A 24,998-nucleotide genomic window follows, 5' to 3' on the forward strand; every position below is an offset into this window, starting at 1 on the left:
ACATATAGGGGGTTAGGGTGAGGATGAAAAGGGTTAAGGGGATCAAACATATGGTAGCTGAAGGAAACTGGAACTTGGGTTGTAAAGACACAATAGAATATACAGATGTCAAATGATAATGTACACTTGAAAATTATATAAGTATATTAACCCGTGTTACCCCAATAAACTTAATTAAAAATTAAAAAAATAAAAATAAAGCAAGGCTCAAAGGCTTAACCAAAAATATAATAATAATAATAAAATAAAATTTTAAAAAGGCAGCTAACCAAAAAGAAAAATAGGCAAATGACTTGTGCAGACAATTCACAAAAGAGGATTTGCAATGATAATGAACATCTGAGAAAATGCTCAACTTCTTTAGTCATCAGCGACATGCAAATTAAAACCAGTGTGATATTGCTTCACACCTACAAGAACAGCTCAAACGAAAAAGACACAGACCCACTATTGACAAAAATGTGCAGAAACTGAAACTCTAACTCACATGTGACAGAAGTATAAATTGGTGCAAAGGTTAGAAAACAGTCTGTTGTAGATACTAGATATGTACTGAAACAGATTATACGTATATGACCTCAGCAACTCTGCTCCCAGGTATATACTACACAGAATTGTGTGCATATGTTCACCAAAAAAATGAACAAGAATGTTCATAGCAGCACTATTCATGAAAGCCAAACTAGAAACAACTTAAATGTCCAGATTGTAGGATGGATAAATTGGTGGTAAATTCGGACAATGGAATACTATACAGCAGTGAAAAAGTGATTGTTATATGCAACATGATAAATCTCATGATTGTGATGTTAAGACAGACTTAAAAGACAAGGGGGAAAATAACTTGTTTAATTTTATTTATATGAAGTTCAAAAAACAAATATTAGAAGTCAGGACAGTAATTACCTTTTGGAGCAAATAAGAGGAGGGTGCATGAGAGGGCTTCTGGGGTGCTGGTTATGTTCTATTTATTGGTCAGGTGCTAGCTACACTGGTGCGCTTGTTTTGTGAAAATTCTTCAAGCAGTACACCATGTTGTGTATCCCTTTGATATATATGTTGTACCAACAGGAAAAGTTTGCTTAAAATAATGAAAATCCTACGGCCATGCCACCCTGAACAAGCCCAATTCCATCTGATCTCGGAAGCTAAGCAGGGTCAGGCCTGGTTAGTACTTGGATGGGAGACCGCCTAGGAAGACCAGGTACTGTAGGCGTAAAATATAAAAAATAAGGGATTGTAAGCTGACAAGGTCTTTGCAATCTGTGAGGTCAACCGAGGGTTGCCATTGCCTAAAATTAAATAAATAAATAAATAAATAAATAAATAAATGAAATCATGAAAATCATCATACATAATAAGCTGGAAATATTTGGGTAAGAATTACAAGATTTAATTGAGATATTTGTAACATTGCTTATTTCACTGATAAGTCTTTTTTTTTTAACTTGGAAAATGCATGTTTATTATAATTTGCCATTAGCCAAAGGCAATCTGTTTGAGTTATTTAAATGAATATTAAAGTGTCTTTATAACATGATAAAAGAAATTGCACATATGAAAGATGGAAGTAGAATTATAAAGAATACATCAAACCAATGAGTGAAAAGAGTAATGACAAACTTACAAGGTAGCATTCTTTATTATATTTAATAGTTTTTTTTTAGAGAGGATACATCAGAGTAGTTTAAAAGGTAACTTTACATTTCATAAAAATATGTACAAATATTTCCAAATGTACATGATGTGATTTTTTCATTTGTTACTGAAATTCATACAACATTGGATTCTTATCATGTAGGTTAAAACATAACAAAAGACAACTTTAATTTCAAGTAAAATTCTCATTGGCTATACAGCATTAAAAGTGTGCTTATTATTCAAAAAATGCATAGAAGAGACAATATTCCTAGAGTGCGCTTGAGAAACAAGTTAAATAGACTGTGATCTTATATAGTCGCAAATGGATGCAGGATTTTGCAAAACTCTGGTCTTATTATAAGGGGTAACTTTGGTATTTGCTGCCTTCAGATAGCCAAACACATTTGACAGTTTCACATATCTGTGTCAAAGGTATAATATAATTCTCAACCACGCAAGACATAGTCTCAGTTGGGGACCTCAGTGTTTATTTTTCTCTAGAAATGAAGTACAATTTCATTCATTCCAGCATGAAATATATGAGAATAGTTCACAGGACCACAGCCTGTATATTACATATAATATCTAGAAAATTGTTGGCAGTCAGAAAAGTTTAAGTAAAAATAAAAGATATAAAATATTTTCTGGCTTAAAATATGGATTTTTAAAAACCTATACATTTTCAATGTATATATTCCCAACCAATTTTTTCTTTTGCTATTGAGTTCATTTAGAATGTTTTGTCTAAAAAAACTCGATTTAAACATAGAATTATATTTAAGCTGTTTAGTTTTTAGATTTTTTCGGAAAGGTGATCAGAATTCAGTTAAAAGGTCACTTAACTTTACATACTGCTAAAATTTTAGAGAAAAATATAAACTTGTTTTAATCACCACAGTCTTCTAAACATATCAAAATTATTTTTTGTTCAAAATAACACAATTTTTGTGTTAGATTTTAAATTGTCTGTATCTTTATGTACCTCTACACAACGATCATCCCTATAAACTTGTTAAAATTGCATTTTTAAGCTAGAGACAGTCTTTCATATACTTTACTTGATCTAATTGTGATCCATGGTTATATCAAAATGACTTCTATAAACCACAATAATCTTATTGCTTCATTTCTCTAAATCAATGTTTCTAAAATATATCGGCCTAGTTCTGTAGCTCTTAAGTGAACCATTTCCTTGCTTCTGAATTCTGGTTACACATACAGTCACATATAACATTCACTATTAAGTACTAACCAAGTTTGTATTTAAAAAACTTTTTTGATGTATTTACCAAAAGTGATTTTTGAACACTTTTATTGATAAATGCACTAACAATTACGTTTCAACGTCTACTCAGTGTGCCCTTACTGTGATCAGTGGACCTCATGGCTATCAAGGCCAGTCAGAAATAGATTTTTCTTTATGATAATCATTCCCGACTCACCTGCCCACAGAGGCTGTTGCATCACACTTACCACAACTGAGCAGAGGTACCCCAGAGCCCACGGAAACTGTCAGCAACTCTGCCACGGGGGTGCAGGGTGCAGCAATATAACACCAGCAGATCCTAGAAATTGCTAAATTGCTTGGATAACTCTCATCACCATTTTGCACATTTTAGAGGTAAACTATGTATTTTATAAATAAAGCCTAGAAACAATCTTAAGTGCTTCTCTTTCAATGGATAAGTGGTTTTTAAAAATCAAAATTTTTTAAAAATCTAATGGAAAAAGAATGAGTGTTTCTAGTCCATAGGAATAGTCAATGCAGAAAATGCTTGCATAGAATTACATTGGTAGTTAAATTTTGCCTTGCAGTCCTTGCTTATAGTGACCACCCAAGCCCACCTTCAGGAAGCAAGTCTACGCATAGCCTGTGGAGGCAAAGGGAAAGCAAAGTGTTAATACAACTGCATTCGCCTTAAATCTACATTATCTTTTTTCACAAGTATGTTTTGATAGTGTCAGTTGCTTATGTTTACTCATTTAGGTGTATATCATCATAATAAAAGCAGACTAAAATTTTTGTAACTCATCATACTTTAATTAGATTCATTTAAAAGCAATAATCACTATTCGTTGAGCACTTACTTTATGCATCCTTTAATTTTCACAACTCGTTGAAGTATGTTGTTTATATTTTACATGAAGAAGCTAACATGAAGACAAAATAAATAATTTCCCCTAGGCTACACAACCATTAAGAAGTAGAATCAGGGTTCACATTCAAATCCATCTAATTCTGAAATCCATGTCCTTAAAACCACTTTGCTATTCTGCCACACTACCTACAGGAATCCTACATGAATGATCCTTTTACGTGGCAATCAAAAATACTTTTATAAACCATGCTAAGCGAAATAAGTCAGACAGAAAAAGTTAAAAATCGCATGATATCACTTATATGTGGGATATAAACCTAAAAGCAACAAATGAACAGGACATACAAACAGAGACTCATGGACATAGACAATAGACTTGTGGTTACCAGAGGGTAGGGGGGAGGTGGGAGGGCAGAGGTAGACAGGGTAAAGGGACTCAAATATGTGGTGACAGAAAGAAATCTAACTATGGTGGTGAACACCCAGTGTAAATATGCATATGCCTTATTGTTAAAATGTACAGCTGAAAGTTATTAGATTTCGTTAACCATATGTCACCATAAAAATAGGAAGGAAGGAAGGAAAGAAGGAAAGAAGGAAGGAAGGAAGGAAGGAAGGAAGGAAGGAAGGGAAAAAGAGGGGGAGGGGAGGAAGGAAGGAAGGAGAGAGAAATAAAAAAGAAAGAAAGAAAGAAAAAGAAAAGAAAAAATACTTTTATAATGTGGTAACTTCTTTTTGTCTGTTTTTTTTTATAAATTTATTTAAATTAATTTCAAATATACAGTACATTGGTTAGACATCTACAATGTTCATAAAACGACCCCTGCAATTGCTCCCTCCCTCCCCTGGCCCTCCACTTAGCCATCATATTAATGCTAACTGCATTCCCTCTACCATGCTCCCCGTGCCCAACTATCAACTACTGATTTGTACTTCTTTAACCCTTCACCCCATTCTCCCAGCCTCCCAACCCCCCTCCCCTCTGTCACCAAATTGTCCACTATATTTGTGAGTCTGTTTTTGATTAGTTCTTTTTGTTCCTTAGATACCACGTATAAGTGAAATCATATGGTATCTATCTTTCTCTGTCTGACTTATTTCACTCTAATGTGGCAACTTCTTAAGTTTCAATATTGATATATGAGTTTTTACTCAACTAAGTCAGCCCTATTACCCATAATCATAAACTTCTAAAGCTGGAAAGACTATACAGCCCAATGATGACATTGCTGGGAACACTAAGCTGGCAGGTTAAGATGCAGGACCTCTGATTTTCACCCTAGCAGTGTATTTCCTCCACAAAGGTCTTCTCTGCCTGTCATCTTCACTGCCTGATTTTATCGTAGGGGTTTGAATGTTATGCTTTCCAACATTTTTATCAGTACCTGGAATAAGGCAAAGGCAGCATGCTTATCAGAGTTGCACATGACACCAGTGGGGGTGCATAGTTAATATGCTGGATGATAGATTCAGAATTCAAAAGGATGTTAATAAACAGGAACAAACGAGATATAATCTATCAGAAATATGTATAGTCCTACATATTTCTAGGGTCAAAACCAATGACATAAATATAAATGGGGAGCCCAGTTGGACAACAGTTTGTGTGAAAATGGCCAAATTTTTTGTTGACCCCTGCTCAACAGAAGCAAAGATTTTGATGTAGCTATTATGAAAATAAACACATTTTTAAGTCACAGTAATAGAAATATCTTGATGAGATCAAGGTAGGTCATGGTCGCATAATCTCCATGCTGCCCTGATCCTGTCAAGGGTTTTGTGTCCTCTTTTTGTCCAGAGAAGCATTGACAAATTTTGTGTCTATGAGGAATGGTAAAGGGAAATGGAGGAGTCCCACCTGGAGTAGAGTCTAGTGGAAACATGAGAGCTACTCTCCAACATTTAAAGGCTGTTCAGTGGTACAGCTCATGTTGCTAGAGAAGGCAGATCTCACTCCACAGCATGGTTATCAGAGAAAGGCTGAATCTTGTTTTGTAAGCACAACTAACACTTGGAGACTTCTAACCATGCAACAAACTACCTGGAAGAGCTTCTAGTTGCCAAAGTCTGGAAATGTTCACACAAAAGCTGCGTGAACATCCTCAGGCATGGTGTTGGAGAGATTTCTGCATGGGCTAGAACGTGGGATTACTTGATTTCTAAGACATCTTTCAACTTTAAAATTCTATGATCTTCTTTTGTTAGTCCCATTTCGGTCAGTGGTGGAGCCACAAATTAACTACAAGTTTCAGCCCCAAGTGTATCAGAAATACACAGAATCAGTCTTTTCTAAGCCATTATCGGTCAGATAAAGAAAGGTCATGAGTTTCTTATTCCTCACATAATATTCCGAATCTTATGAAACTCCCAGGTGAGAAATTCTCTTCCTTCACCTTTCCTCTATCCCTTAGGTCTCTGGAATAGAAAGTATTTGGAGGCTTAGGTATAAAATCAGGACGAGTGTGTTGGCTGCTTCCCATCACTGATCATGCCCACATGCCTGAGGCAGACAGTCCCCAAGTTCTTAATGTCTTCAAGGAAGAATTCTTGTTTTCCATTTTTTCCTTTCTATGAACCATCCTTTTGGTATTTTTCAAAAAATATTTTCTCTGAATAGTTTGTATCTGACATAGTCACTACATGTATTATTCTATTTATTCAAGATTTAATCCAAATTATTTTCTTTGAAAGAATATAATACTCATACCTCATCCTCGACATTAAGTTCTTCTTCAATCATCTCTGCTTCCATTAACTCAAGAGGATCCTTATGGTCCTGCATGAGGGAGATCTTGACAAAGAGAACACAGAAAATATCTATTGGAAATATAATAGCATTAACACACCTGATACTCCACTGAAAATGACTTGAAACGCTGCTGGTGCTTCTTATCTATAATAATCTACATTACTTCAAAATCCTTTTCAGCTTTCTTTTTTATTATTATTTATGCCTACAGCACCTGGTCTTCCTAGGTGGTCTCCCATCCAAGTACTAACCAGGCCCGAGCCTGCTTAGCTTCCGAGATCAGACATCGGGCTTGTTCAGGGTGGCATGGCCGTAGACCATGGACCATGGCTCCACTGTGTCATGAACTCAGGACTTTCTGCGTGTAAAGCAGACGTGCTAACTGCTACACTAAGGAACCACGTCCTCTTTTCAACTTTTGGTCTTCCTAGGTGGTCTCCCATCCAAGTACTAACCAGGCCCGAGCCTGCTTAGCTTCCGAGATCAGACATCGGGCTTGTTCAGGGTGGCATGGCCGTAGACCATGGACCATGGCTCCACTGTGTCATGAACTCAGGACTTTCTGCGTGTAAAGCAGACGTGCTAACTGCTACACTAAGGAACCACGTCCTCTTTTCAACTTTCTTGTCCTTTTATATTTCTCACTTAGATTTTTCCCTGTACCATTTTTCACATTCAAATTGAACTGGTGTAGTTCCTCACTATCTAACCTCCTTTTCAGCTCTTCCCCAACTTCTGAGGTGTATACCTCTTAATGAGTCACCTATCTGCCTGATTCAACAGTCAATAGTGTTTTTATTTCAATGGCTAAACTAAAAGTACCTAGTATAGCACTGAGAACACACTGAATAGGCTTGTGACTGATGACAATAAACAGTCCAAGTTAAATTCGACAGAAATTAATTTTATTAGAGATGGAAAGCAACACCTAAGGACCAAGTTGTTTGTTCAAGAAAGTTCTGCAGTAGCTTCTACACAGAGGAAGCCAATAACAATTTGGGCTTTGTTTTATGCATAAAAAAGGATACTTCCAAAGTAACTCCAAATGTATGTCAAGATAAGAGTGATATTTCAAAGAGCTTTTTAAGTACTATTCATCTCAAAAATAAATAATCCAATTATCTTTGCTGTTGTGGAAATGGATTAGAGACTTTAGTCTCTGTGCAAATAGTCAGACATAATAGGGAGGCAAGAAGATAGGTATAACTACAGGTAAGCCAGTCCTGGGATAGTTCTCGTGGTGATCATATAAGGGGATAAGGAGAGGGTCATATCACTGCAGCCACAATATCCATAATACACAAGTTACCCTTCCTAAAGAAAAGGAAATTACTACAGATGCATGTTATCACCATTTACTATACATGTGCTATACAGGGCTTAGTGCTAGATACTGGAGGTACAAGGAGTGTAAGGTTCCTGACCTGACAGGCCACAGTAGTGCTCAACCCACTATCCAGTGAAGCTGTAAGTATATAATATGAACACTCAGTTATACTCAGTCTGACATTTGTTCAGGGTCAAAAAATCCATCCTGGCCACTCACAATGCCTCCCTGATTACAAACAAGGTTGAGTCTAAAGCTGGTAGTGCACTCTTGGTTAGTGGTTTTTGTGACATTCATGGGATCTGAGATCCTGGATCAGATAGGATGTGAACAAATAACAAAATAACTGTTTTCATGTTGAGAGCATACTTGACATCTTGGTTCTATTTTACTTTTAATGTAGGGTCTTTTTAAAATACTTTTATGATCCTGCTTTATTGTTACCTATGGGTTAGAGAATTTTAAGATAAAGGTTTATGAGTTTTCAAAGATGAGCATCTTGCATGTAGCTTTTTTTCTTTTCTTTTTTTTTTTTTAGATTTGTGGTTTTACTACTTTTCTTTTTTAATGTAAGATCCAGATCTTCGTATTTGGGACTAGTATTTTCTCCAGCAACATTAAGCAGAGCAAGCTCCCCACTAAAAACAGGTGAAAAGAATAATGTACTATTGTTTTCTAAATTAGTTTTACTTCAGACATTAACTTCCACTTTAGGATATGAATCTACTTACCCTAATTTTAGAAAAAAGGGAAGCAATTTAAAATATAAGACTATGTCACTGGTATAATAATTATTTGTTGTTATTTTTATAGGTATTTAGTTTCCCAAATTCACTATGGGAAGGCCCATAAGAGAAGAAGTTCTTGTACTAGGCCGACCAGTAGGCCCAGCCCAGACTGCTCAACTCTCCTGGCTAACTGACAAAAGAAAGAGGCCCATAAGAAATCTGCATCTATTCTATTTTGTGGGGGATAATTAACTCTGGGCTGATTCATGGCTTTTAATTACTTTTCTTTTTCAAAGATCACTTATGACCTAATAGATCTTATTTAAAGGCATTTATAATGAAGAGTTTCTAGATTGCTAAGAATTTAAATTGCATTTGTATATACAAATCTCAGAAGACCTAAGATTCAGGGCCTATATTGTGAAAAGGCACTATAGTTAATGCCTATTTTTACTAGAAAACCCACGTATTATAGAACTAATATGCACTAGGTTCTCCTGGGTGCTTTCCTATAAATTGTCATATTTAGTCTTCATATCTACCAAGTGAAAGAAATGTTTTACTCCCATTTTACTGATTAGAAAACTAAGGCTCTGAGAAGTTAAGCAGATGGCTTAACATCTCACTAGGCTGGGATTCAAACCTAAGTTTATGGAATTTTTGTCATTTACAGAAATAATGGTTTAGGAAAGATGCATATGTAGAAAAGTTAGACGTTTACCGTTTCTAAAATGGAATCTTGAATCTCTCGGGATTTCACTTGGTTCTGTGCATGGAGGACGGCATCATGGACAGTCAAAAAGAATATGTCCTTTCTGTTATCATTAAAAAAACCACATTTCTCCAGCTTTTCTATCACATGATCTTCAAAAGAAAGAGAGAATGTTTAGCCTCTAGGAAAAGATATTTTTGTAATATCAACCAATACTAAGCTTCTGTAGCATCTCCTTTTAATTCCTTTTTCTCATTTCAAAAATGTGCCCGTGCTCTAACCGGAGTTTGTTTTCTGGTGGCACATGGCATGGTTTACCATAACTGATTGTAGTAAACAGCCTTGGTTCCTGACCAGGTCCCTTTTGTCAGGGTCCCATCCTCCAGCTGCTGTGAGCTTGGCTGCTAATGGTTCACAGCTGTGGCCTTCTCTGGAGAACTTTCCTGGGCCTTTGGGAGCTACCTCACCTGAAAAGACCTGGGAGGTTACATTCTCACTCTTGGGCGGCCTACAGCCACTGACGGACTGATATGGGGGTAAAAAGGCCAGCTCACTGGCATCAAAAAGGAATAACCCTCTGGTGCTCTTCCCATTGTGTGCTCCTTGTGAAATCAGGCTACAGTAGACTTTTGCAACCATATCTTTGTTCAGCTTCTTCCCCTGCCCTGTCCTGCTCCCCTCACTCCTTCATGAATTTTTCCAGATTTCACTCTCTCAATAAATCACTTATATAAGAATCCTTATCCCAGTCTCTGCTTCTAGAGAACTCAGCCTAAGCACTAGTATTTTCCTACACACGTATACATAGACAGACACAGAATCATACCCTGGAGGATCCTCCAGTTTTAAGGGGTCTAAGTCATCTCCAGCTCTGCCCTCCCATCATAATTCTTCCCCATTGACCAGCACTGCTGTCAGGACGTAGGTTTCCATGCATTACCAGTTCTATGGCACAAATTGGAAGTAATACCTTTTTTAGGTTCAAAAAGGCCCTCAGTGAATGAGTAGAGTTTCTGTTTGTGGAGATGAAAAATTTTGGAAATAGACAGTTGTGATGGTTGCACAACATTGTAAGTGTATTTAATGCCACTGAATTAATTGTATACTTGAATGTGACGAACATGGCAAATTTTATTATACATTTTTTATCACAATAAAAAAATATATTTTTTTAAAGGTTTTGGTCATGATGTAGCTACATTCCAAGGTAGGAGAAAGGACTTAGGGATAAGTCTTATAGATAGATACATCCACATGCGCATTTACCTTGAAGCGATGCAAAGTACACATTTACATCAATTCTTTGGAATTCTTTGACGATCTAAAAATTTTAAAAGGAAAATTTGAGTAACTTTATCTGTCCATAATTTAGTAGCATTCAGCTACTTGCTCAGGAGAAACTTCAGTATTTTCATGGTTAATCAGGACTTTGATGAAAGTTCATTATCAGAAAACAACAGATGTTTTCAACCTACAGTGAAGATATGATTAGGGATAAAAAGACTGTTATCTCAGGATGTGGCAACATCCAGTGCTCAGTAGTGCAGCACTCAATAGCACAAAGGTGCTTAGTAAATATTTGTGGAAGGAAGAAAAGAAGGGAGTACAGGCGGCTTCCTAATATAACCCCTGCAGATCAGAGACAAGAGTACGAGTCTATATCTTTGAGTGGAAGATATATGGGTGCAGATAGGTGACCACCAGATTCCGAGTGTAAAAAGGGACCAAGGGCTCTGTGTTTTGACTGTATCAGTGTCAGTATCCTGATTGTGATTATGTACAATAGTTTTGTAAGATATCAGCATTGGGAGAAAGTCAGTAAGGGTTACAGAGGATCTCTCTGTATTATATTTTACAACTTCATGGGAATCGCGATTATCTCAGAATGAAAAGTTTAATATCAAAATTCAAAATACAAGACCTATGGGCAATAATAAAATAGAACTTCACAATCCATATGCCTTATTGTAACCCATATCACACTTACAATTAACTACACATTATCTGTCTTCCCTGCTAGATCATAAACCCCATATTAGACTAGGGTAGACCACAGGTCCAGCTGGAACGGTCCTGGAACAGTCCTGGTTTATACCTGTTGTCTCACTGTGGTGGGTTAGATTGCTATTCAGCAAATGTTAACTCCTCTCCCCTTAAGAAAGAGTATACTTCCTGGCAACATGGGTTTGTGCTTGGCTGTGGGGTTTCTTTGGCTACTAGAACACTAGCAGATATGATGTCAGTGATGCTTTAAGAGGTACTGTGTTTCCACTTCTTTGCTTGTGCTCTTGCGATTCACTGTGTGAGGACATGCCCCGGGTGGCTTCCGATCTAAAGGGAATGTGCAGACCTGTGGAAACCTGTACATAACCTGAAGCCTGGAACCAAGCCCAGCCAACCTTCAGCCTGAAGCAGAGCTTTTCCACTCAACCTACAGACACATGAGCAAGATACATTAATGACTGTTGTAAGCTGCTTGCTTTTGGGTGGTATTATGCAGCATTATTATGACAATAGCTGACCAGTTCACTCAGCACAACTAATAGTGCTCACTTTCATTCTCAAAAGTGTCCCGGGTTAGATGATAAATTATCTAATTACCCAAGGTCAGTCCATATCTACCTTTTTCATCACTTTAATTCCAGCACCTAAAACAGTACTGGCACATTCAGTATTGGCACAGAGAATGTGCTCAATAAATATGCTGGGTTAAATTGAAATAGAAGAAGAAGAAGAGGAAGGAGGAAGGAAGAGAAGAAGAAGAAGGAAGAGGAAGAGGAGGAAGAAGAGGAGGAGGAGTGGGGAGAGGGGGAGGGAGAAGAAGAAGAGGAGGAGGAGGAGGAGAAGAAGAAGAGGAGGAGGAGGAGGAGGAGGAAGAGGAGGAAAGGTCAAGACCTCTATGCAAATATAAAGTTTGGAGTTTTCATAAATGTCATTACAGCACTTGAAATCAATTATTTGTTAGGTGTGGAAAATATTTTGGCATTAAACATTAAGACTCTTCTCAAAAGTAATTCATTAAACACTTTGGCCAACACAATCTACAATGCATTTGCGCCAATGCCTAGAGTGAAATGCACGATGAAGAACAAGAGTATGTTCTCAGATAAGCTAATAACCAGGTCTACTAAGAGAACTGGAAGAGAGACTGTCAGCATTTTCTCACACTCCTTAGTCAAATATCTCTCTTCCACTTTACCTGCTAATTCCCCTCACCCTGGAATCATTTCCTGCCCTTGGAAAGGTAGCCAAGAAGCCCCAGCTAAGCTAAACCTCAGATAAGGGTCAGTTTCATATTATTACATCTCATTGTTGATGCCTTGAACCTGCTTACTTTTTTGCCTGATTTTCTTGATACTTACCTGAAGCTTTACCTAAACTTGACATTCCTGGTCAAGTCGGTACCCTAGTTAGTCTGCTTTGGAGCACTTGGTATAGTTGTTATTTAAAAGATTACTTAATGTTTACCTTTCCCTCTAGAATGCTTAGTCCCATAAGGATAAGCACTATGACTACTTCATCCTTTGTCTCTTGTGCCCGGCTAAGTGCTTGGCACATATTAGGCATTTCACATGTATTTGCTGAAAGACTGAACTCGAGCTTGCATAACTTGTGTCTGATATTATGAATGTTTCTGTCCTACAGGCTTCTCAACCCTTTGACTTCCCAGATGCTCTAACCTCTTAATAATATGTGTCTTTTCCAGTCCTACCATGTACTTGGTATTCCTCATTCTGCTACTGTTCACATAACAAATAAAAACATAATGCTTAACATAAACTTTTGCCCATTTTTCCTTCTTATATTCCATTATCTACATATTCTCGGGAAAACAAAACATAATAAATATTAATATTTGCTGAGAGATCATTGTGTGCCAGATGCTCTTCTAAACCATATAAATATATACATATACACACATACACATATATAATCTTCAAAAAAAAAACCTATGAAGTAGGTCCCATCATTATCCTCATATTACAGATGAAGAAATTGAGGTACAGATAGATTAAGCAACTTGCCCATACTCACACTACAGCAAGTGGTAGAGCCAGGATTCAACCCCAGATAGTCTGGCTCCATAGCCTGTGCTTTAAAATATGACAATCTATTGCAAAAGCATTCCCATAGAAAAATTACAGTGCCCATGCAATCAATCATCTTTCTGCAAGACTGGGCAACCCATATCATTTTACTATTGCCAAAGCTCCAAATCTATAATTAAAACACCAGAACCTTACCACTCGCAATGATCTTACTCCAACAACATCCAAGAAAGATACAGCTCCACCGTCAAGCACAAGGCTATGGATTGGCACTTTGGGAACATTCACTTTCACTGGAATCTCAGAATTCCAATCCACTTGAAACTCTATTTCCTTGGTTGGGATATCAAGTTCTTCTGGATCCTCAATATCTTCATCAGGCTCAAAAGCATTATTCGTTGTACCAGCATCACTTATAATACCATTCTAAACAAAGAAAATACTGCCACCTTAATTGCCAATGACTTGGGATGTCTTTCAACAATTCATTTCAAATTACTTAAAAGTCCTGCACACTGTTCCTTGGTAAGCAAAACATCAAGGGGAAGAACTCTTAAGGAATGAGGTTCACCTCAGTCCAAACTTTGATGTTCTCTAGGAAGAAAAATAGAAGAGCAGAGGAGCCAGGAAACTTGATTTCTGGAAGATTATGGAACTTGGCCAAGAGACACATTGGCAGGAAAGTCTGAATAAAAGGTAATAGTTCTAAAAGGTTATGAACTTACTGCCTTCTATTACAATTTTCAGGCATTAAATTAGCACTTGTTTTGTTCCTTTCAGTAAAAATAAGGTTTATTTCATGATTAAAAAAAATAATAATCACACCCTGTGTTTCCAAGGAACTCTGCTGATTTAATTTATTTTGTCCCATACCCTCTTGCCTAAAAGAACAACTCAGCCATTCTCTGACAAATGTATGTCATCTGCCTGTACATATCTGGGTACCAAAAGGGATAGATTTAATTTTAGACTATCTAACTGATTTCATTTTCACCTGAGAAAGGAAAGAATTTAAGGGGGATATGAAAGATGTTGCCTCACCTTTGTTGCTCTTAATTGACCTTTTTTGATGAGTTTCTGTATTTTCCTCAATGCTTTCAGCCTCTTATTGTACACTCTAATGGCATCAAACCCAACCTTTGAAAATAAATATCAGGTTACTAAAAACATCTGTTTCCTAATGTTCATTAATGGCAATTGCTACCTGGAAAGGTATTTCTCAAGTGATACTACTCCTTGAGACATTCTGCCAAATAAGAAATTCTGAGGTCTGCTGGAGGTCTCCTCCACCAGGCCACCCTATCTCACCCACCTGAGAGATGCAAGGAAGACAGTAGCATATTAAAGATTCCAAGACCGTGAAAAACAAAACAGCAACAAAAATATCTTTTTTAGCTTTAAGACTATGTTTTCCAAATTTCCTTGACATCACAGAGCCTTTTTTTCTTTTTAATTGCAAAATCTATGAATATGCCCCTGAACCAGTTCACCCTAGAACTCACTAGGTAAAACACTGATCTAGAGGCAAAACCCAATTTTGAGGCATGGAGTAGAATTCTAGACCAGATTTTCCTGCTTCCATGTTCCACTTATACTTTTTAACCCTTTACTCCAACTGGGCAATCATCCCCCAATACATATTTCTACCTTTTCCTCTCATCTTACATAGTTCTCAAATACCGGATATAATTTCATTCCTTTTGCCCAACTGCCACATAAAGCTTGATGAGTCCAACTGACGTGGATTGTTCTCTTCTATGAACTCTTAACACATACTGTCCATACTATTCACTTGGAATTTACTCAAACTCTGTCTAGAGGCAACTCATGTTTTTGTACAGCATAGTTATCGCTACCTGGAGTTTAATGTATGTGTGGTTGTTTTTTTCCTTTCTCTAATAGATTGTAAGTTATTTGAAGGCAAGGATGTTATAATTCTTAATTATACAAAGGGAAAAGGGTAGAGAGCCTTATGCCCCGCTTTGAGTTCAATAAATACCTGTAGAATGAATGAAGTTTCAAAAGAGGTTAAGAATCATATTTCTAAGGATAAAATACTTACTGTGGACTTGATACATTTTTTAAAACCATCGACGTTGCCATAAAAAATAGGACTAGAAAACCTGAGAATCTTCATTCCTTCAGGTTCTTCAATCTAACATTAAAAAAATTGAGGTTAAATTATTTCATGCTTCAAACATTCAATTAAATTTCTGGCTATTCAGCTTAGAGCTGAGATGCAATTGCTCAGAGGAGCTGGGCAGCAGCACTCAACTTTCCTTAAATAGGGTCTTCATCCCAGTTGGGAGGCAGTATGTTACCCAAATTCCTGAATCTTCACAGTCTATAGAACAAGGGTGCCCAACCCCAGGATTGCAGACCAGTACCAGTCTGTAGCCTGTTAGGAACTGGGCCACACAGGTTCCTAATAGCCTGAGCAGCAGGCTGGGAAGCAAGCGAAAGAAGCTTCATCTCTATTTGCAGCTGCTCCCCAGAGCTAGCATCACTGCCTCAGCTCCACCTCAGGTCATCAGGCATTAGATTGTCACAGGAGCACCAGCCTCTGGTGCCAAAGAGGTTGAGGACCGGTGCCATAGAAGGTCAAGTTAGAAAGGGCCTTAGAAAGCAATTATTCAACCCTCTGATTTCATGATGAAGAAACAGGCTCCGAATGATGACACGAGTTGCCTCAGGTTCATACCACTGGCCCTTTCTTTCCCCCTAAAATTCTCTTAAGAAAAGAAAAGTAGCAAAAGCAAGAGGATCTGCAGGAACTGAGGCCAACAATGTCATTTGCTTGTTCTTACCCTGACACAGAGTGACCAGACCAAAGTAAAACCCATAGAATCACTGGCCTTTCTAGTCTTTAGGAATCATAACAATTTGAGTCCAGCAAGGTCAGAGGAGAAGACTGAGGCCCTGAGAGGCTCGTAGAGAGATAGAACTCGATTCAACTGGAAATAATTGAATTTTTAAAAATTCCTCTTACAGTGGTTTGAAATTAAAATTACATTCAATTAGCATGGACAAAATTCATGTAAACCATGCATATCAGAGGGCACATTGAGTTAAAAGTTTTCATGATACCCCAGTGAACTTCTGGAATTTCCTGACAGAAGCCCCTCCTTTACCTCTCTTGTCCCTAACAGACTGGAAGAGAACTATGTGATCCTGGAATATCCAGGCTAGCAAGCCTAAGTCCAGCACGCGTCTCTCAGAGGCACTCACATTTTTGTAGTTCTTGGTACTTTTGTAAATGTCTGTGCTCGGGATACTTCCAAGGCCATTCCAAGAGGGACTAAAAGAAAAATTAAGGTCAGGATTTCTTAGAACGGGCATATTTTGGAATAAAAAGTTAGAAGAAATAACAAATGCTAAAGAGCCCATCATTCTGATGTTTTTGGACTCTGTCTTTATTGCAGATGACATTTTCCTATAGCTAATTCTGAAATGAACATCTGGTGTTTGTGTGGAACTGGAGGAAAAGGAGGAAACGTGACTCTTCCTGATGGCCGAGAGAAATAATGAGCATCATACTTCCATGAGTATAACACATTATAGGATAAGCAGAGAGCTTTCACACCTGTTAAACCTTATCTAACATAACCCTGAAGGTCAGCAGTATGATCCTCATTTTTACTGGTGAGTAAACTAAGGTTCAGAGAAGTCGGAAAAGGCCCCAGAGGTCACAGGCAGCCCAGCTTCTATCTTTAATGCACTGGTTTACAGTGCCGGGCACTGTGCCTGGAGCTTACCAGTGAGTTATTGCAACTTTATGATGAAGTATGGAGAGTCTACGGTGATCAAATTAGTTTCATTTTATAGAAATAAGAAAGTAGGAGGACTAAAAATAAGTCCTTCTCATTTCCTGTTCCTAATGAAATCAAATAAATTCCATGGTTCTTCAAGTGTGACCAGGGACATATGCTAAGTGCAATTCCTGAAGAAAGAGTATCTGTTTGGAGTACTCTCAGCAAAGTGCTCTCTGCATCAGCCTTATAATTATTGGATATTAAATACTGTGGAGGATACTGCTTTTTGTTAGCTAAAAGCCTAGTTAAAATTAATAGCTAAAACGTGTCACAGCTTATTGTGCTGTGCTGATTTTTAACTTAAAGCTCATAAACTATATAGTCTCTCTCTACAGAATCCTTCTTTCCCAACCATACCCACACAAGAAAAAGTAAACACTGAGGCATGCAGAGCACGAGAGACAGCCTCTTTTAAGGACAGTTACTGAGTTATTTTACAGAAGCAAACTGGGCACTTTGAGAGCTTGTAAACTTTCAGGCCCTTGGGCACCATTTAAGGGCACCGAGGCAGTAAACATAAGCCTTTTGTAGGCTCCAACACTTCAAGGGAGGGAAGACAGAAGAGAAGAACTACTTATGGAACAGGAAAGGTGGGCTTATGCGCAAAAAAAAAACCATGTTTGTTTTTCCAGGTTTTTTTCCTTCACCACCCAAGCACAGGCAGAGAAGAGGCCAGAAGTCTAGAAAGATAAGTTTTGAGGAAGGAGAGAAGCCCTATTCCCCTCTCTGTTCAGACAATTTCTTAAACCCAGAATAGGACACAACAAAAGCCTCTCAAGAGCCAAAACAAAATCAACAAAAAACATACCTCTGCAGGCTGCCTAGCAAATGGTTTTCCATTACTTTAAGCTGTGTCTTTGCTGCTTTCACTCTGCAGATGATCTGATTGTTTTCTTCATAATTATGTGGCTTATTGGGTACATGCCTTATTTGGCTACAATTAACTGTTTTAAAGTCTGTTCTGAGTTACATGACTTCTAGGTTACTAGCTTCAAAAGAAGATGAGCTATAATATATTTAGCAACTATCTTATCTCAAGCCTTGGGCCCAGTGCTTCACAGACCATCTCATTAAAAAAAAAAAAAAAAACTGCAAACCAACCTCAGTTTTTTGCTGAATCATTTATCTTTTGGTCTTACCATGACTAGGAGGAGAGCACCAGCAGTAGGACAGGTGACTAAGTGCATAGATTTTGGGGTGAGATACATCTGAGTTCAAATCCTGCTCTTCCACTTACTAGCTACATGACCTTGGAGAAGGTTCTTAACCTTTCTGAGCTTCAATTTTCTTACCTGTTTAATGAAAATAATAAAACCTACTCACAGGCTTTTTTTTTTTTTAAGATTAAGTCTGATAATGTGTGCTTAACTCTAGAAGCATTCAATATACAGTAACTATATAATGGAGTGATTTTACTATATCAAAATGACATAAGAAATCTCAGAGTGTGTTGTCCTGTTTACAGGTAACCTGGGTCTCATATTACTCACAACTGAACTCTCAGGACCACAGTCAGTAATCCAAACACGAGGCCAGCTAGTAAACCGAGGTCCAGCCCCAGAATGATGGACACTATGCACGTAAACACCCAGATAACCTAGAAAAAAAAGAAATAAAAAGAATCATATTAATTCATTATGTACCATCTGGTGAGAGATTACTTGTAAAAAATAAAATCAATTGTCCACAAATTACAGTTGATCCTTGTACAACACAGGTTTGGACTGCACGGGTATACTTATACGTGAATTTTTTTCAGTAAATACTGTAAATGTATTTTCCTTATTATTTCCTTAACATTTTCTTTACTATATTTCTTTCTTATAAGAATACAGTATATAATACATATAACATACAAAATGTGTTAATCTACTATTTATGTTATCGGTAAAGCTTCTAGTCAACAGCAGGCTATTATTAGTAGGTAAGTTTTTGGGGAGTCAAGGTTATACATGGAATTTTCACTGTGGGAGGGGGTTGGTGCCCCAATCAGATCATCTGTGGAGTGAAAGCAGCAAAGACACAGCTTAAAGTTGTTGCCAGGTTGACTATACAGTTTTTGTCTTAAATGTTCTGATTTCATTTCATATTTAAGTGGAAGTGGAAATTGGACTTCCCAATAAAGACCAACTGCCTTATTTAAATATTTTTTTTATTTAATTTTTGAATAGTGTATTGACATAGTTCAAAATGAAATTACTATCAAAAGAGTGTGCGGTAAAAAATCTTACTTGCAACCCTCTCCCTTCTTCACCTACTCCCAACATCCCTCCCTACTTGTATCCTCTTCTATTTCTCTCTTTGAATGTGTTCGTGTACACAAACACATACACCCTTTTCGCCAGCAAAAGTTTTTGCAAGTACAAACAAATATGACTACGAAGCATGTTTTACTTTCATGTCTTTTAGTGTATTATAAGCACTATTTTATTCTGCACTAGTCTCTTTTTTTTCACTTAATTTGTCTTGGAAATCTTTTCAAATCGATATATAGGAAGTTTTCTCATTTTTTTTCATCTGTTCTAGTTAATCAGAGCATAACTCTAAAGAATTTAGCTTCTGGTTTTTATAATTCCTCAGAGCAGTTGTGAAGGTTGCTGTGGTCAAAATTATAACCAACACGGTTTTTGTATTTTGCTTTTGCTTTGTTTTGTGTTTTGTTTTGTTTGTCCTTCTAAATTAGAGGGTTTTGTTGTTGTTGTTGTTGTTGTTTTAATTTGTTTGTCTTTGACTCTAGAAGGCCAACGGTATATGAATGAGCTCCAATGGGATTTTTGCTGGAAATGGATCTTCCCAGAGATACAGGACCTTCAAAAACACAGTTCACATGGAAGACTTCTGCCTTCGGCTCCCAAAATGTAAGACTTAGGAGATAAGGGATCATAATGATATGGCAGGAAACACTATAACCAAATCTTATTTCAGAGAAAAATGGGTGACTTACAGCATCAATCTTATTCTGCCTCCACAGACGAGGAACATCACACACCTGCATAAACATCCCTTTCAGGTTGGCAATTACAACAGCTGCCAAGACTGACTGCCAAAAGAGACAGAGAAGCCTGTGTTATTTAGGGGAATGGTTTTCAATGTGATGATTTATAAATCTCTTGTTATTTCTCCAGTGGCAGAGCAGGGAAATTATGCAATCAGTATACCGTGAAGCAGGATTATACCTTCTGCAGGGGTTCCAGGAGCTTCCCCAAGGCAACAATGGCGATCATCACAATCCCAGCCGAGATGATGCCAGCAATCTGAAAGACACACATCTCCCGTGAACAAAATTCTTTCTCCCTCATGTCGCCCACCTTGCTGGATGTGCACGTCAGAGAGCCTGTTCATGGTTGCTCTTGACACTTTCTGACCTCCCCACTTTTATTCAATACTGTTGAGAGAAATGAGAATTATTTGCTAAAATTCTACAAAGCTGAAGAAAATTGGAAACTGTATATATAGTAGCTAAGGCAGAAAAATTAGAGAAAATGTAGAGACTGTGTCCGTTTGAGTAAAGTCAGTTTGACCTGTGCTTCATTTGGATACACGAGACCTCTAGTTTAGTGTCAATTCAGGAGGCCAAACTTCTAATTATTTGCCATACCAGGAAACATGGACCATCCCTCTCCTCCAACAACAGATCACGATGATGTTTTGGGGGAAAAAAATTCTCATAGCACATATCTGATTATTCTGCACTGTTGAATCAGCAGCTATAATAGCAATTCTGATAACACTCTGTACTTGTAGCACATGGTTGCCACCAAGGTCTCAGAGACAATGAATTTACCAGTCCTATTGCAAACTTGAAATGCCACATGAGCCTACTGAAAGATGGGACTATGTTCCCTGCTTCCTCTAACAGTTGCACAGATGCAGACTCAGAAATTTGCCCTCTGTAGCCTTAGTGATAAAAGGCAATAGCAAGGATAAAGGAAACTTCAGGAACTTTACCTTCACTGGCAAAAAAAATCTCTCCTAAAATCCATATATAGTTAGGAGAGAGTCTGAGGGGGTAGGGACTATTCTCTGGTTTGATTAGAGCACAAATGAATTCTCTGTTGAGACAGCTGAGGCATGGCTGAGGTGAAGACTAGGAGCTCTGAAACAAAGGAGAAAAGGAGACAGGAAACCAAAAGCAAAGCAATCAGAAAGGGAGCAACAGAGAAGGTTGTATTGGGCACGAGTACTGCCTCGTAAGATGCTTGAGTTAAAGGAGACAGATAAAAATTTGAAGGAAGTTTCACAGTCACACTCCTTCACTCCACCTGGCAAATTGATCATGCTCAGAGTATAGCTAGGTCAACCTGAGGCACTATTATTTATATGATGATGTACTAAAAAGTTTGCTTCGTTCATCTAGATCCCTTCTCCTAGGAAGGTTTTTACCTCCTAGCACCACAGCTCCAGATTCCCAGTACCTTGGTGAGCTTTCCATTCTCCTCTCTAAGCCGAGAAGCTAATATCCCCGCCACCTCCCCACTCTATTCCTTTCTTCCTTTTGTCCATGTAACTGCTCAACCAATATTTATTGTCTATCATGAGCCACCTGCAACTCATTGTGGATGTAGGACTCTATGAATCAGTGAGAGATATGGAAAGATTAGGGGACAGGGACCACAGCCAGCTGCCCAACTCATGCCAGGTGGACGGCCACCTAGTCATCAAGTATATGTAATAATAAGCCTCCAATCATGGCAACTAAGACTAATTTTGGTTACTATATTAAAATCTGTGAGGGGCCCTTTACTTGTACTTTATAAGCATGGTTCGTGAGAAATGCTATAGATTTTTTATCTATGAGCAGATTTAATTACTAGAAAATTAATTATTCTGTTAAGTAAGAGGATAATCAGAGCTAGAGAATAGTTTGTAATCAGAATTCCTTTTTCATGAATCAGTAGGAGTCAGATGAGGGTGAGAGAAAAAACAGGTTGCAAAGTTGAGCTTTTCTACAATATGTAGATATGCTAGAAACAGTTCATGTCCACTAGCACTCAATGTTCTATTCTGTCATTCAGCAAATATATGCTGGGTGCTTCTGTGTCAGGTACAATATGTGTATCATAGGTACTAAGACACTGTTCTTACCTTGAGGAGTTAATGACTGGAACCATGACCATTTATAAGTATGTATGTGCCAGGACTTTATGAACATTTTCTTATTTAATCTTCACAACATCCCTATGAGGTAGATATAATTATCATGCCCATTCTACAGATGCTGAAGCTGAGGCTCCAACAGAAAAGCAAATGTGAGAAGCCACACAACAAGAGAAGACTTGCCAGTTCGTTTGGTCACGAGTGCCTGGATTTCAATCTAGGCACTAAGACTTTTAGCCCCAGAACTTAGTATACATTCCAGTAATTAAATATCAAGCCATTTCTGTGCTTATTTCATTTCATACTGAAATCTGGCATCCTTCACTCCTAAATATAATACACGCCAGTGTGTGGCAGTGGGTATTACCTTACCAGAACACCATTATCCCCAAATACTCTGCCAAAGAATCACTTTACATGGGCATTCTTATTGAGGCGTCCAGCCTGTGCCTTATTTGAGCCTGGCGGTGAAAGCAGGACAGTGGACATCAGCAGCTGGGGCTCTGCCTGCACCCTCTTACAGCCATGTGCCTGGGGAGCTTGTCAATGCTCTATCTCAAATGAAAGCAGCAGAAACTTTCACTGCTGACAGCTGCCCTTAAACATGGGTGTAGCTTTGGAAATCACCTCTGACCTCTTCCCCTTGACCACAGGTCTCTGGTTATGCCTTCTGGTATGGGCTGTATTGTTTTACTTGCTCCCTTAAAGCTAGAAATGTTGGCAAAATTAAAAAAAAAAAAGAATAAAAAAGCCCTCAATTTTAAAAAGAAAAATTCTGAAAATTAAAATTAAATTTTCATTCAACAAGAGCCAAGAAATTTGAAGAGGCTTATTCTTCCAGCCTTGTCACAAAGATTCATTATAAATGGGAAAGGAGCATCACATGTACCTTGAGGACAATTAAAGCTCTCCCTGAGCAAGCCACTTTGGAAGTCATTAGTTTCTCAGTCATTCTCTTTTATACTTATTTGTAGTGTCTCTGACTTAAAAATCCTGTTTGAAGAGCGTGTGTGTGTGTGTGTGTGTGCGTGCACGCGCGCGTGTGTGTTAAACCATTTACTTTGGATTTGTTCTCCTTTGTAGTCTTGACGTACGTTTTACTCTTAAATAATAGCTTTCTCTGTGTTGAGAGGAGAAAACTCTCCAGGCATAAGAGAAACATAATTCCCAAGCCTACCCCTTGCTCCATCCACTTGGTTTGGCATCTCTGATGCCATGTCTGGCTGGAGAGGATGGCCTTTGAGAATGACTCCTGAGTTTTCTGGACAATTAAAGGAGGGGTTGTCCAGAGATAAACTGAGATGCAGGTTTTGGGGTCACCTTGTGAAAGCAACAACTTAAAACCACATATAAAAGGCAAAGTTAAATCCACATTCAGAATTACAGGTACAAAAATCTTACTCAGGAAGAAATGTCAGAATGTTACAACAAAAATATTCTTGGCTAGCAGACTGTCATTCTGTGGGACCAAAAGCCTCTGGAGAAAGTTCCTGATGCTCGTAAAGGAAATGTAAATAAGCGCTTTTAATTTTTCTGAAAATACAATAACCTCACTAAGCCATGAATGTGCTTTTACCAGGCCTTCTTTATCCCCAGATAACAAATTGATAAGAATCAGCACTCTTTATTAATGATTCTTTGTCTATTGTGATTGTCCCTGGAAAAGCAGGTAAGTGTAACTGTCTGCCAGCTCAGCACTGACATGAAGAGATTTGAGAATTGCTGCTTCAGAAAACCATAAATGTTGTAGTTTAACAGGTTTTTGTCGAGGGAGAAAAAATGGGGGCCCCCAGTGGAACCAGATCAGGAAGCAGGTCACTCTTCTCAAAGGCTAGCTGTCCTGCTCGGTTCTCGTGCAGTCCTTTCTGAGCCACCATTCCCCTGAGTCATTCTTTGCAGGAGATGGATATTACCATGCTGTCGTTCCATACCTGTGTCTTTCCCCCAGTGCTCTCCTGGACAGCAGTGCGGGACAGGGCAGTGGTGGCCACAAAACACGAGAAGAACCCCGAGAAGATGTTGCTGATCCCAAAGGCAACGAATTCCTAAGGGAGAGACTGGATGATAGTGATGCTACAAATATAATTTTGGCAAGACCCTCACCAAGTGTTTAAGGAAGAACGTTAGGAAATCACACTCCCAAACCTGCCTGGCCTGGTAGTCCCAATTTAATTTTTACCATGAAAGGTACCTGGAGGTCTTGAAAGACATCAGGATTTGGGGGTCCTTAGAGCCTAAGAGAGGCCTCCCTGCTCTCAATCATTTTTAAGATTAATGAGGAATAGTAACTGATCTTTTGTTAAAATGCTTATTTCACTTCCTGGTGAGTGGCATACCTGCTGTAGCTCTCACATAAAACTTTTTTCTGCTCTCACATAAAGTGTTTTCTCTGTGGTTCAATATTTACTATAAAGGATATGACTAGGAGAGCTATTATTTTGCTTGATCACTAATCATTTAACTGTTATAATTGCTATGCTGTGTTTTCAGAAACATACCATAACTATATCTCTGAGGTCACCTGGCAGTGTATCACATGCCTACAAAAATTGTCCTGTGTACATTAATTGCATAGTGAATCACCTCAATTTAAAGTGGCCACAACTATTATTAACAGCATTTGTTGCACCATTTTTGCCATATTATAGCTGTCATTAAAAAAAAAAATGACCAGGAAACATGGGATTACATGAAGAATTCTTATTCTGACCTAATATGTTAACTTTAAATGTTATTTATGACCTGACTGAATTAACTCTTTTAAAATTTGGATGACTTCAACTT

The 24,998-nt window shown here is 38.0% G+C and overlaps 1 protein-coding gene and 2 pseudogenes across 1 annotated transcript in view; 1 reads left to right on the top strand and 2 right to left on the bottom strand.

Moving 5' to 3' along the window:
• SLC26A4 (solute carrier family 26 member 4) overlaps positions 1-24,998 on the bottom strand; it is a 77,501-nt gene that overhangs the window by 34,020 nt on the left and 18,483 nt on the right. The window contains exons 9-19 of the mRNA XM_025041930.1: positions 24,146-24,259; positions 20,294-20,371; positions 20,062-20,157; positions 18,608-18,714; positions 16,534-16,603; positions 15,368-15,460; positions 14,347-14,442; positions 13,501-13,731; positions 10,523-10,577; positions 9,266-9,408; positions 6,448-6,531 (exon numbers count right to left, since the gene is read on the bottom strand). Of these exons, the coding sequence (XP_024897698.1) occupies positions 6,448-6,531; positions 9,266-9,408; positions 10,523-10,577; positions 13,501-13,731; positions 14,347-14,442; positions 15,368-15,460; positions 16,534-16,603; positions 18,608-18,714; positions 20,062-20,157; positions 20,294-20,371; positions 24,146-24,259 (1,167 nt within the window). The remainder of the gene's footprint in view (positions 1-6,447; positions 6,532-9,265; positions 9,409-10,522; positions 10,578-13,500; positions 13,732-14,346; positions 14,443-15,367; positions 15,461-16,533; positions 16,604-18,607; positions 18,715-20,061; positions 20,158-20,293; positions 20,372-24,145; positions 24,260-24,998) is intronic.
• LOC112473598 lies at positions 1,098-1,216 on the top strand (annotated as a pseudogene).
• On the bottom strand, positions 6,692-6,807 carry LOC112473613 (annotated as a pseudogene).

This window comes from Pteropus alecto, unplaced genomic scaffold, assembly GCF_000325575.1.
Source record: "Pteropus alecto unplaced genomic scaffold, ASM32557v1 scaffold109, whole genome shotgun sequence".
NCBI lineage: Eukaryota > Metazoa > Chordata > Mammalia > Chiroptera > Pteropodidae > Pteropus > Pteropus alecto.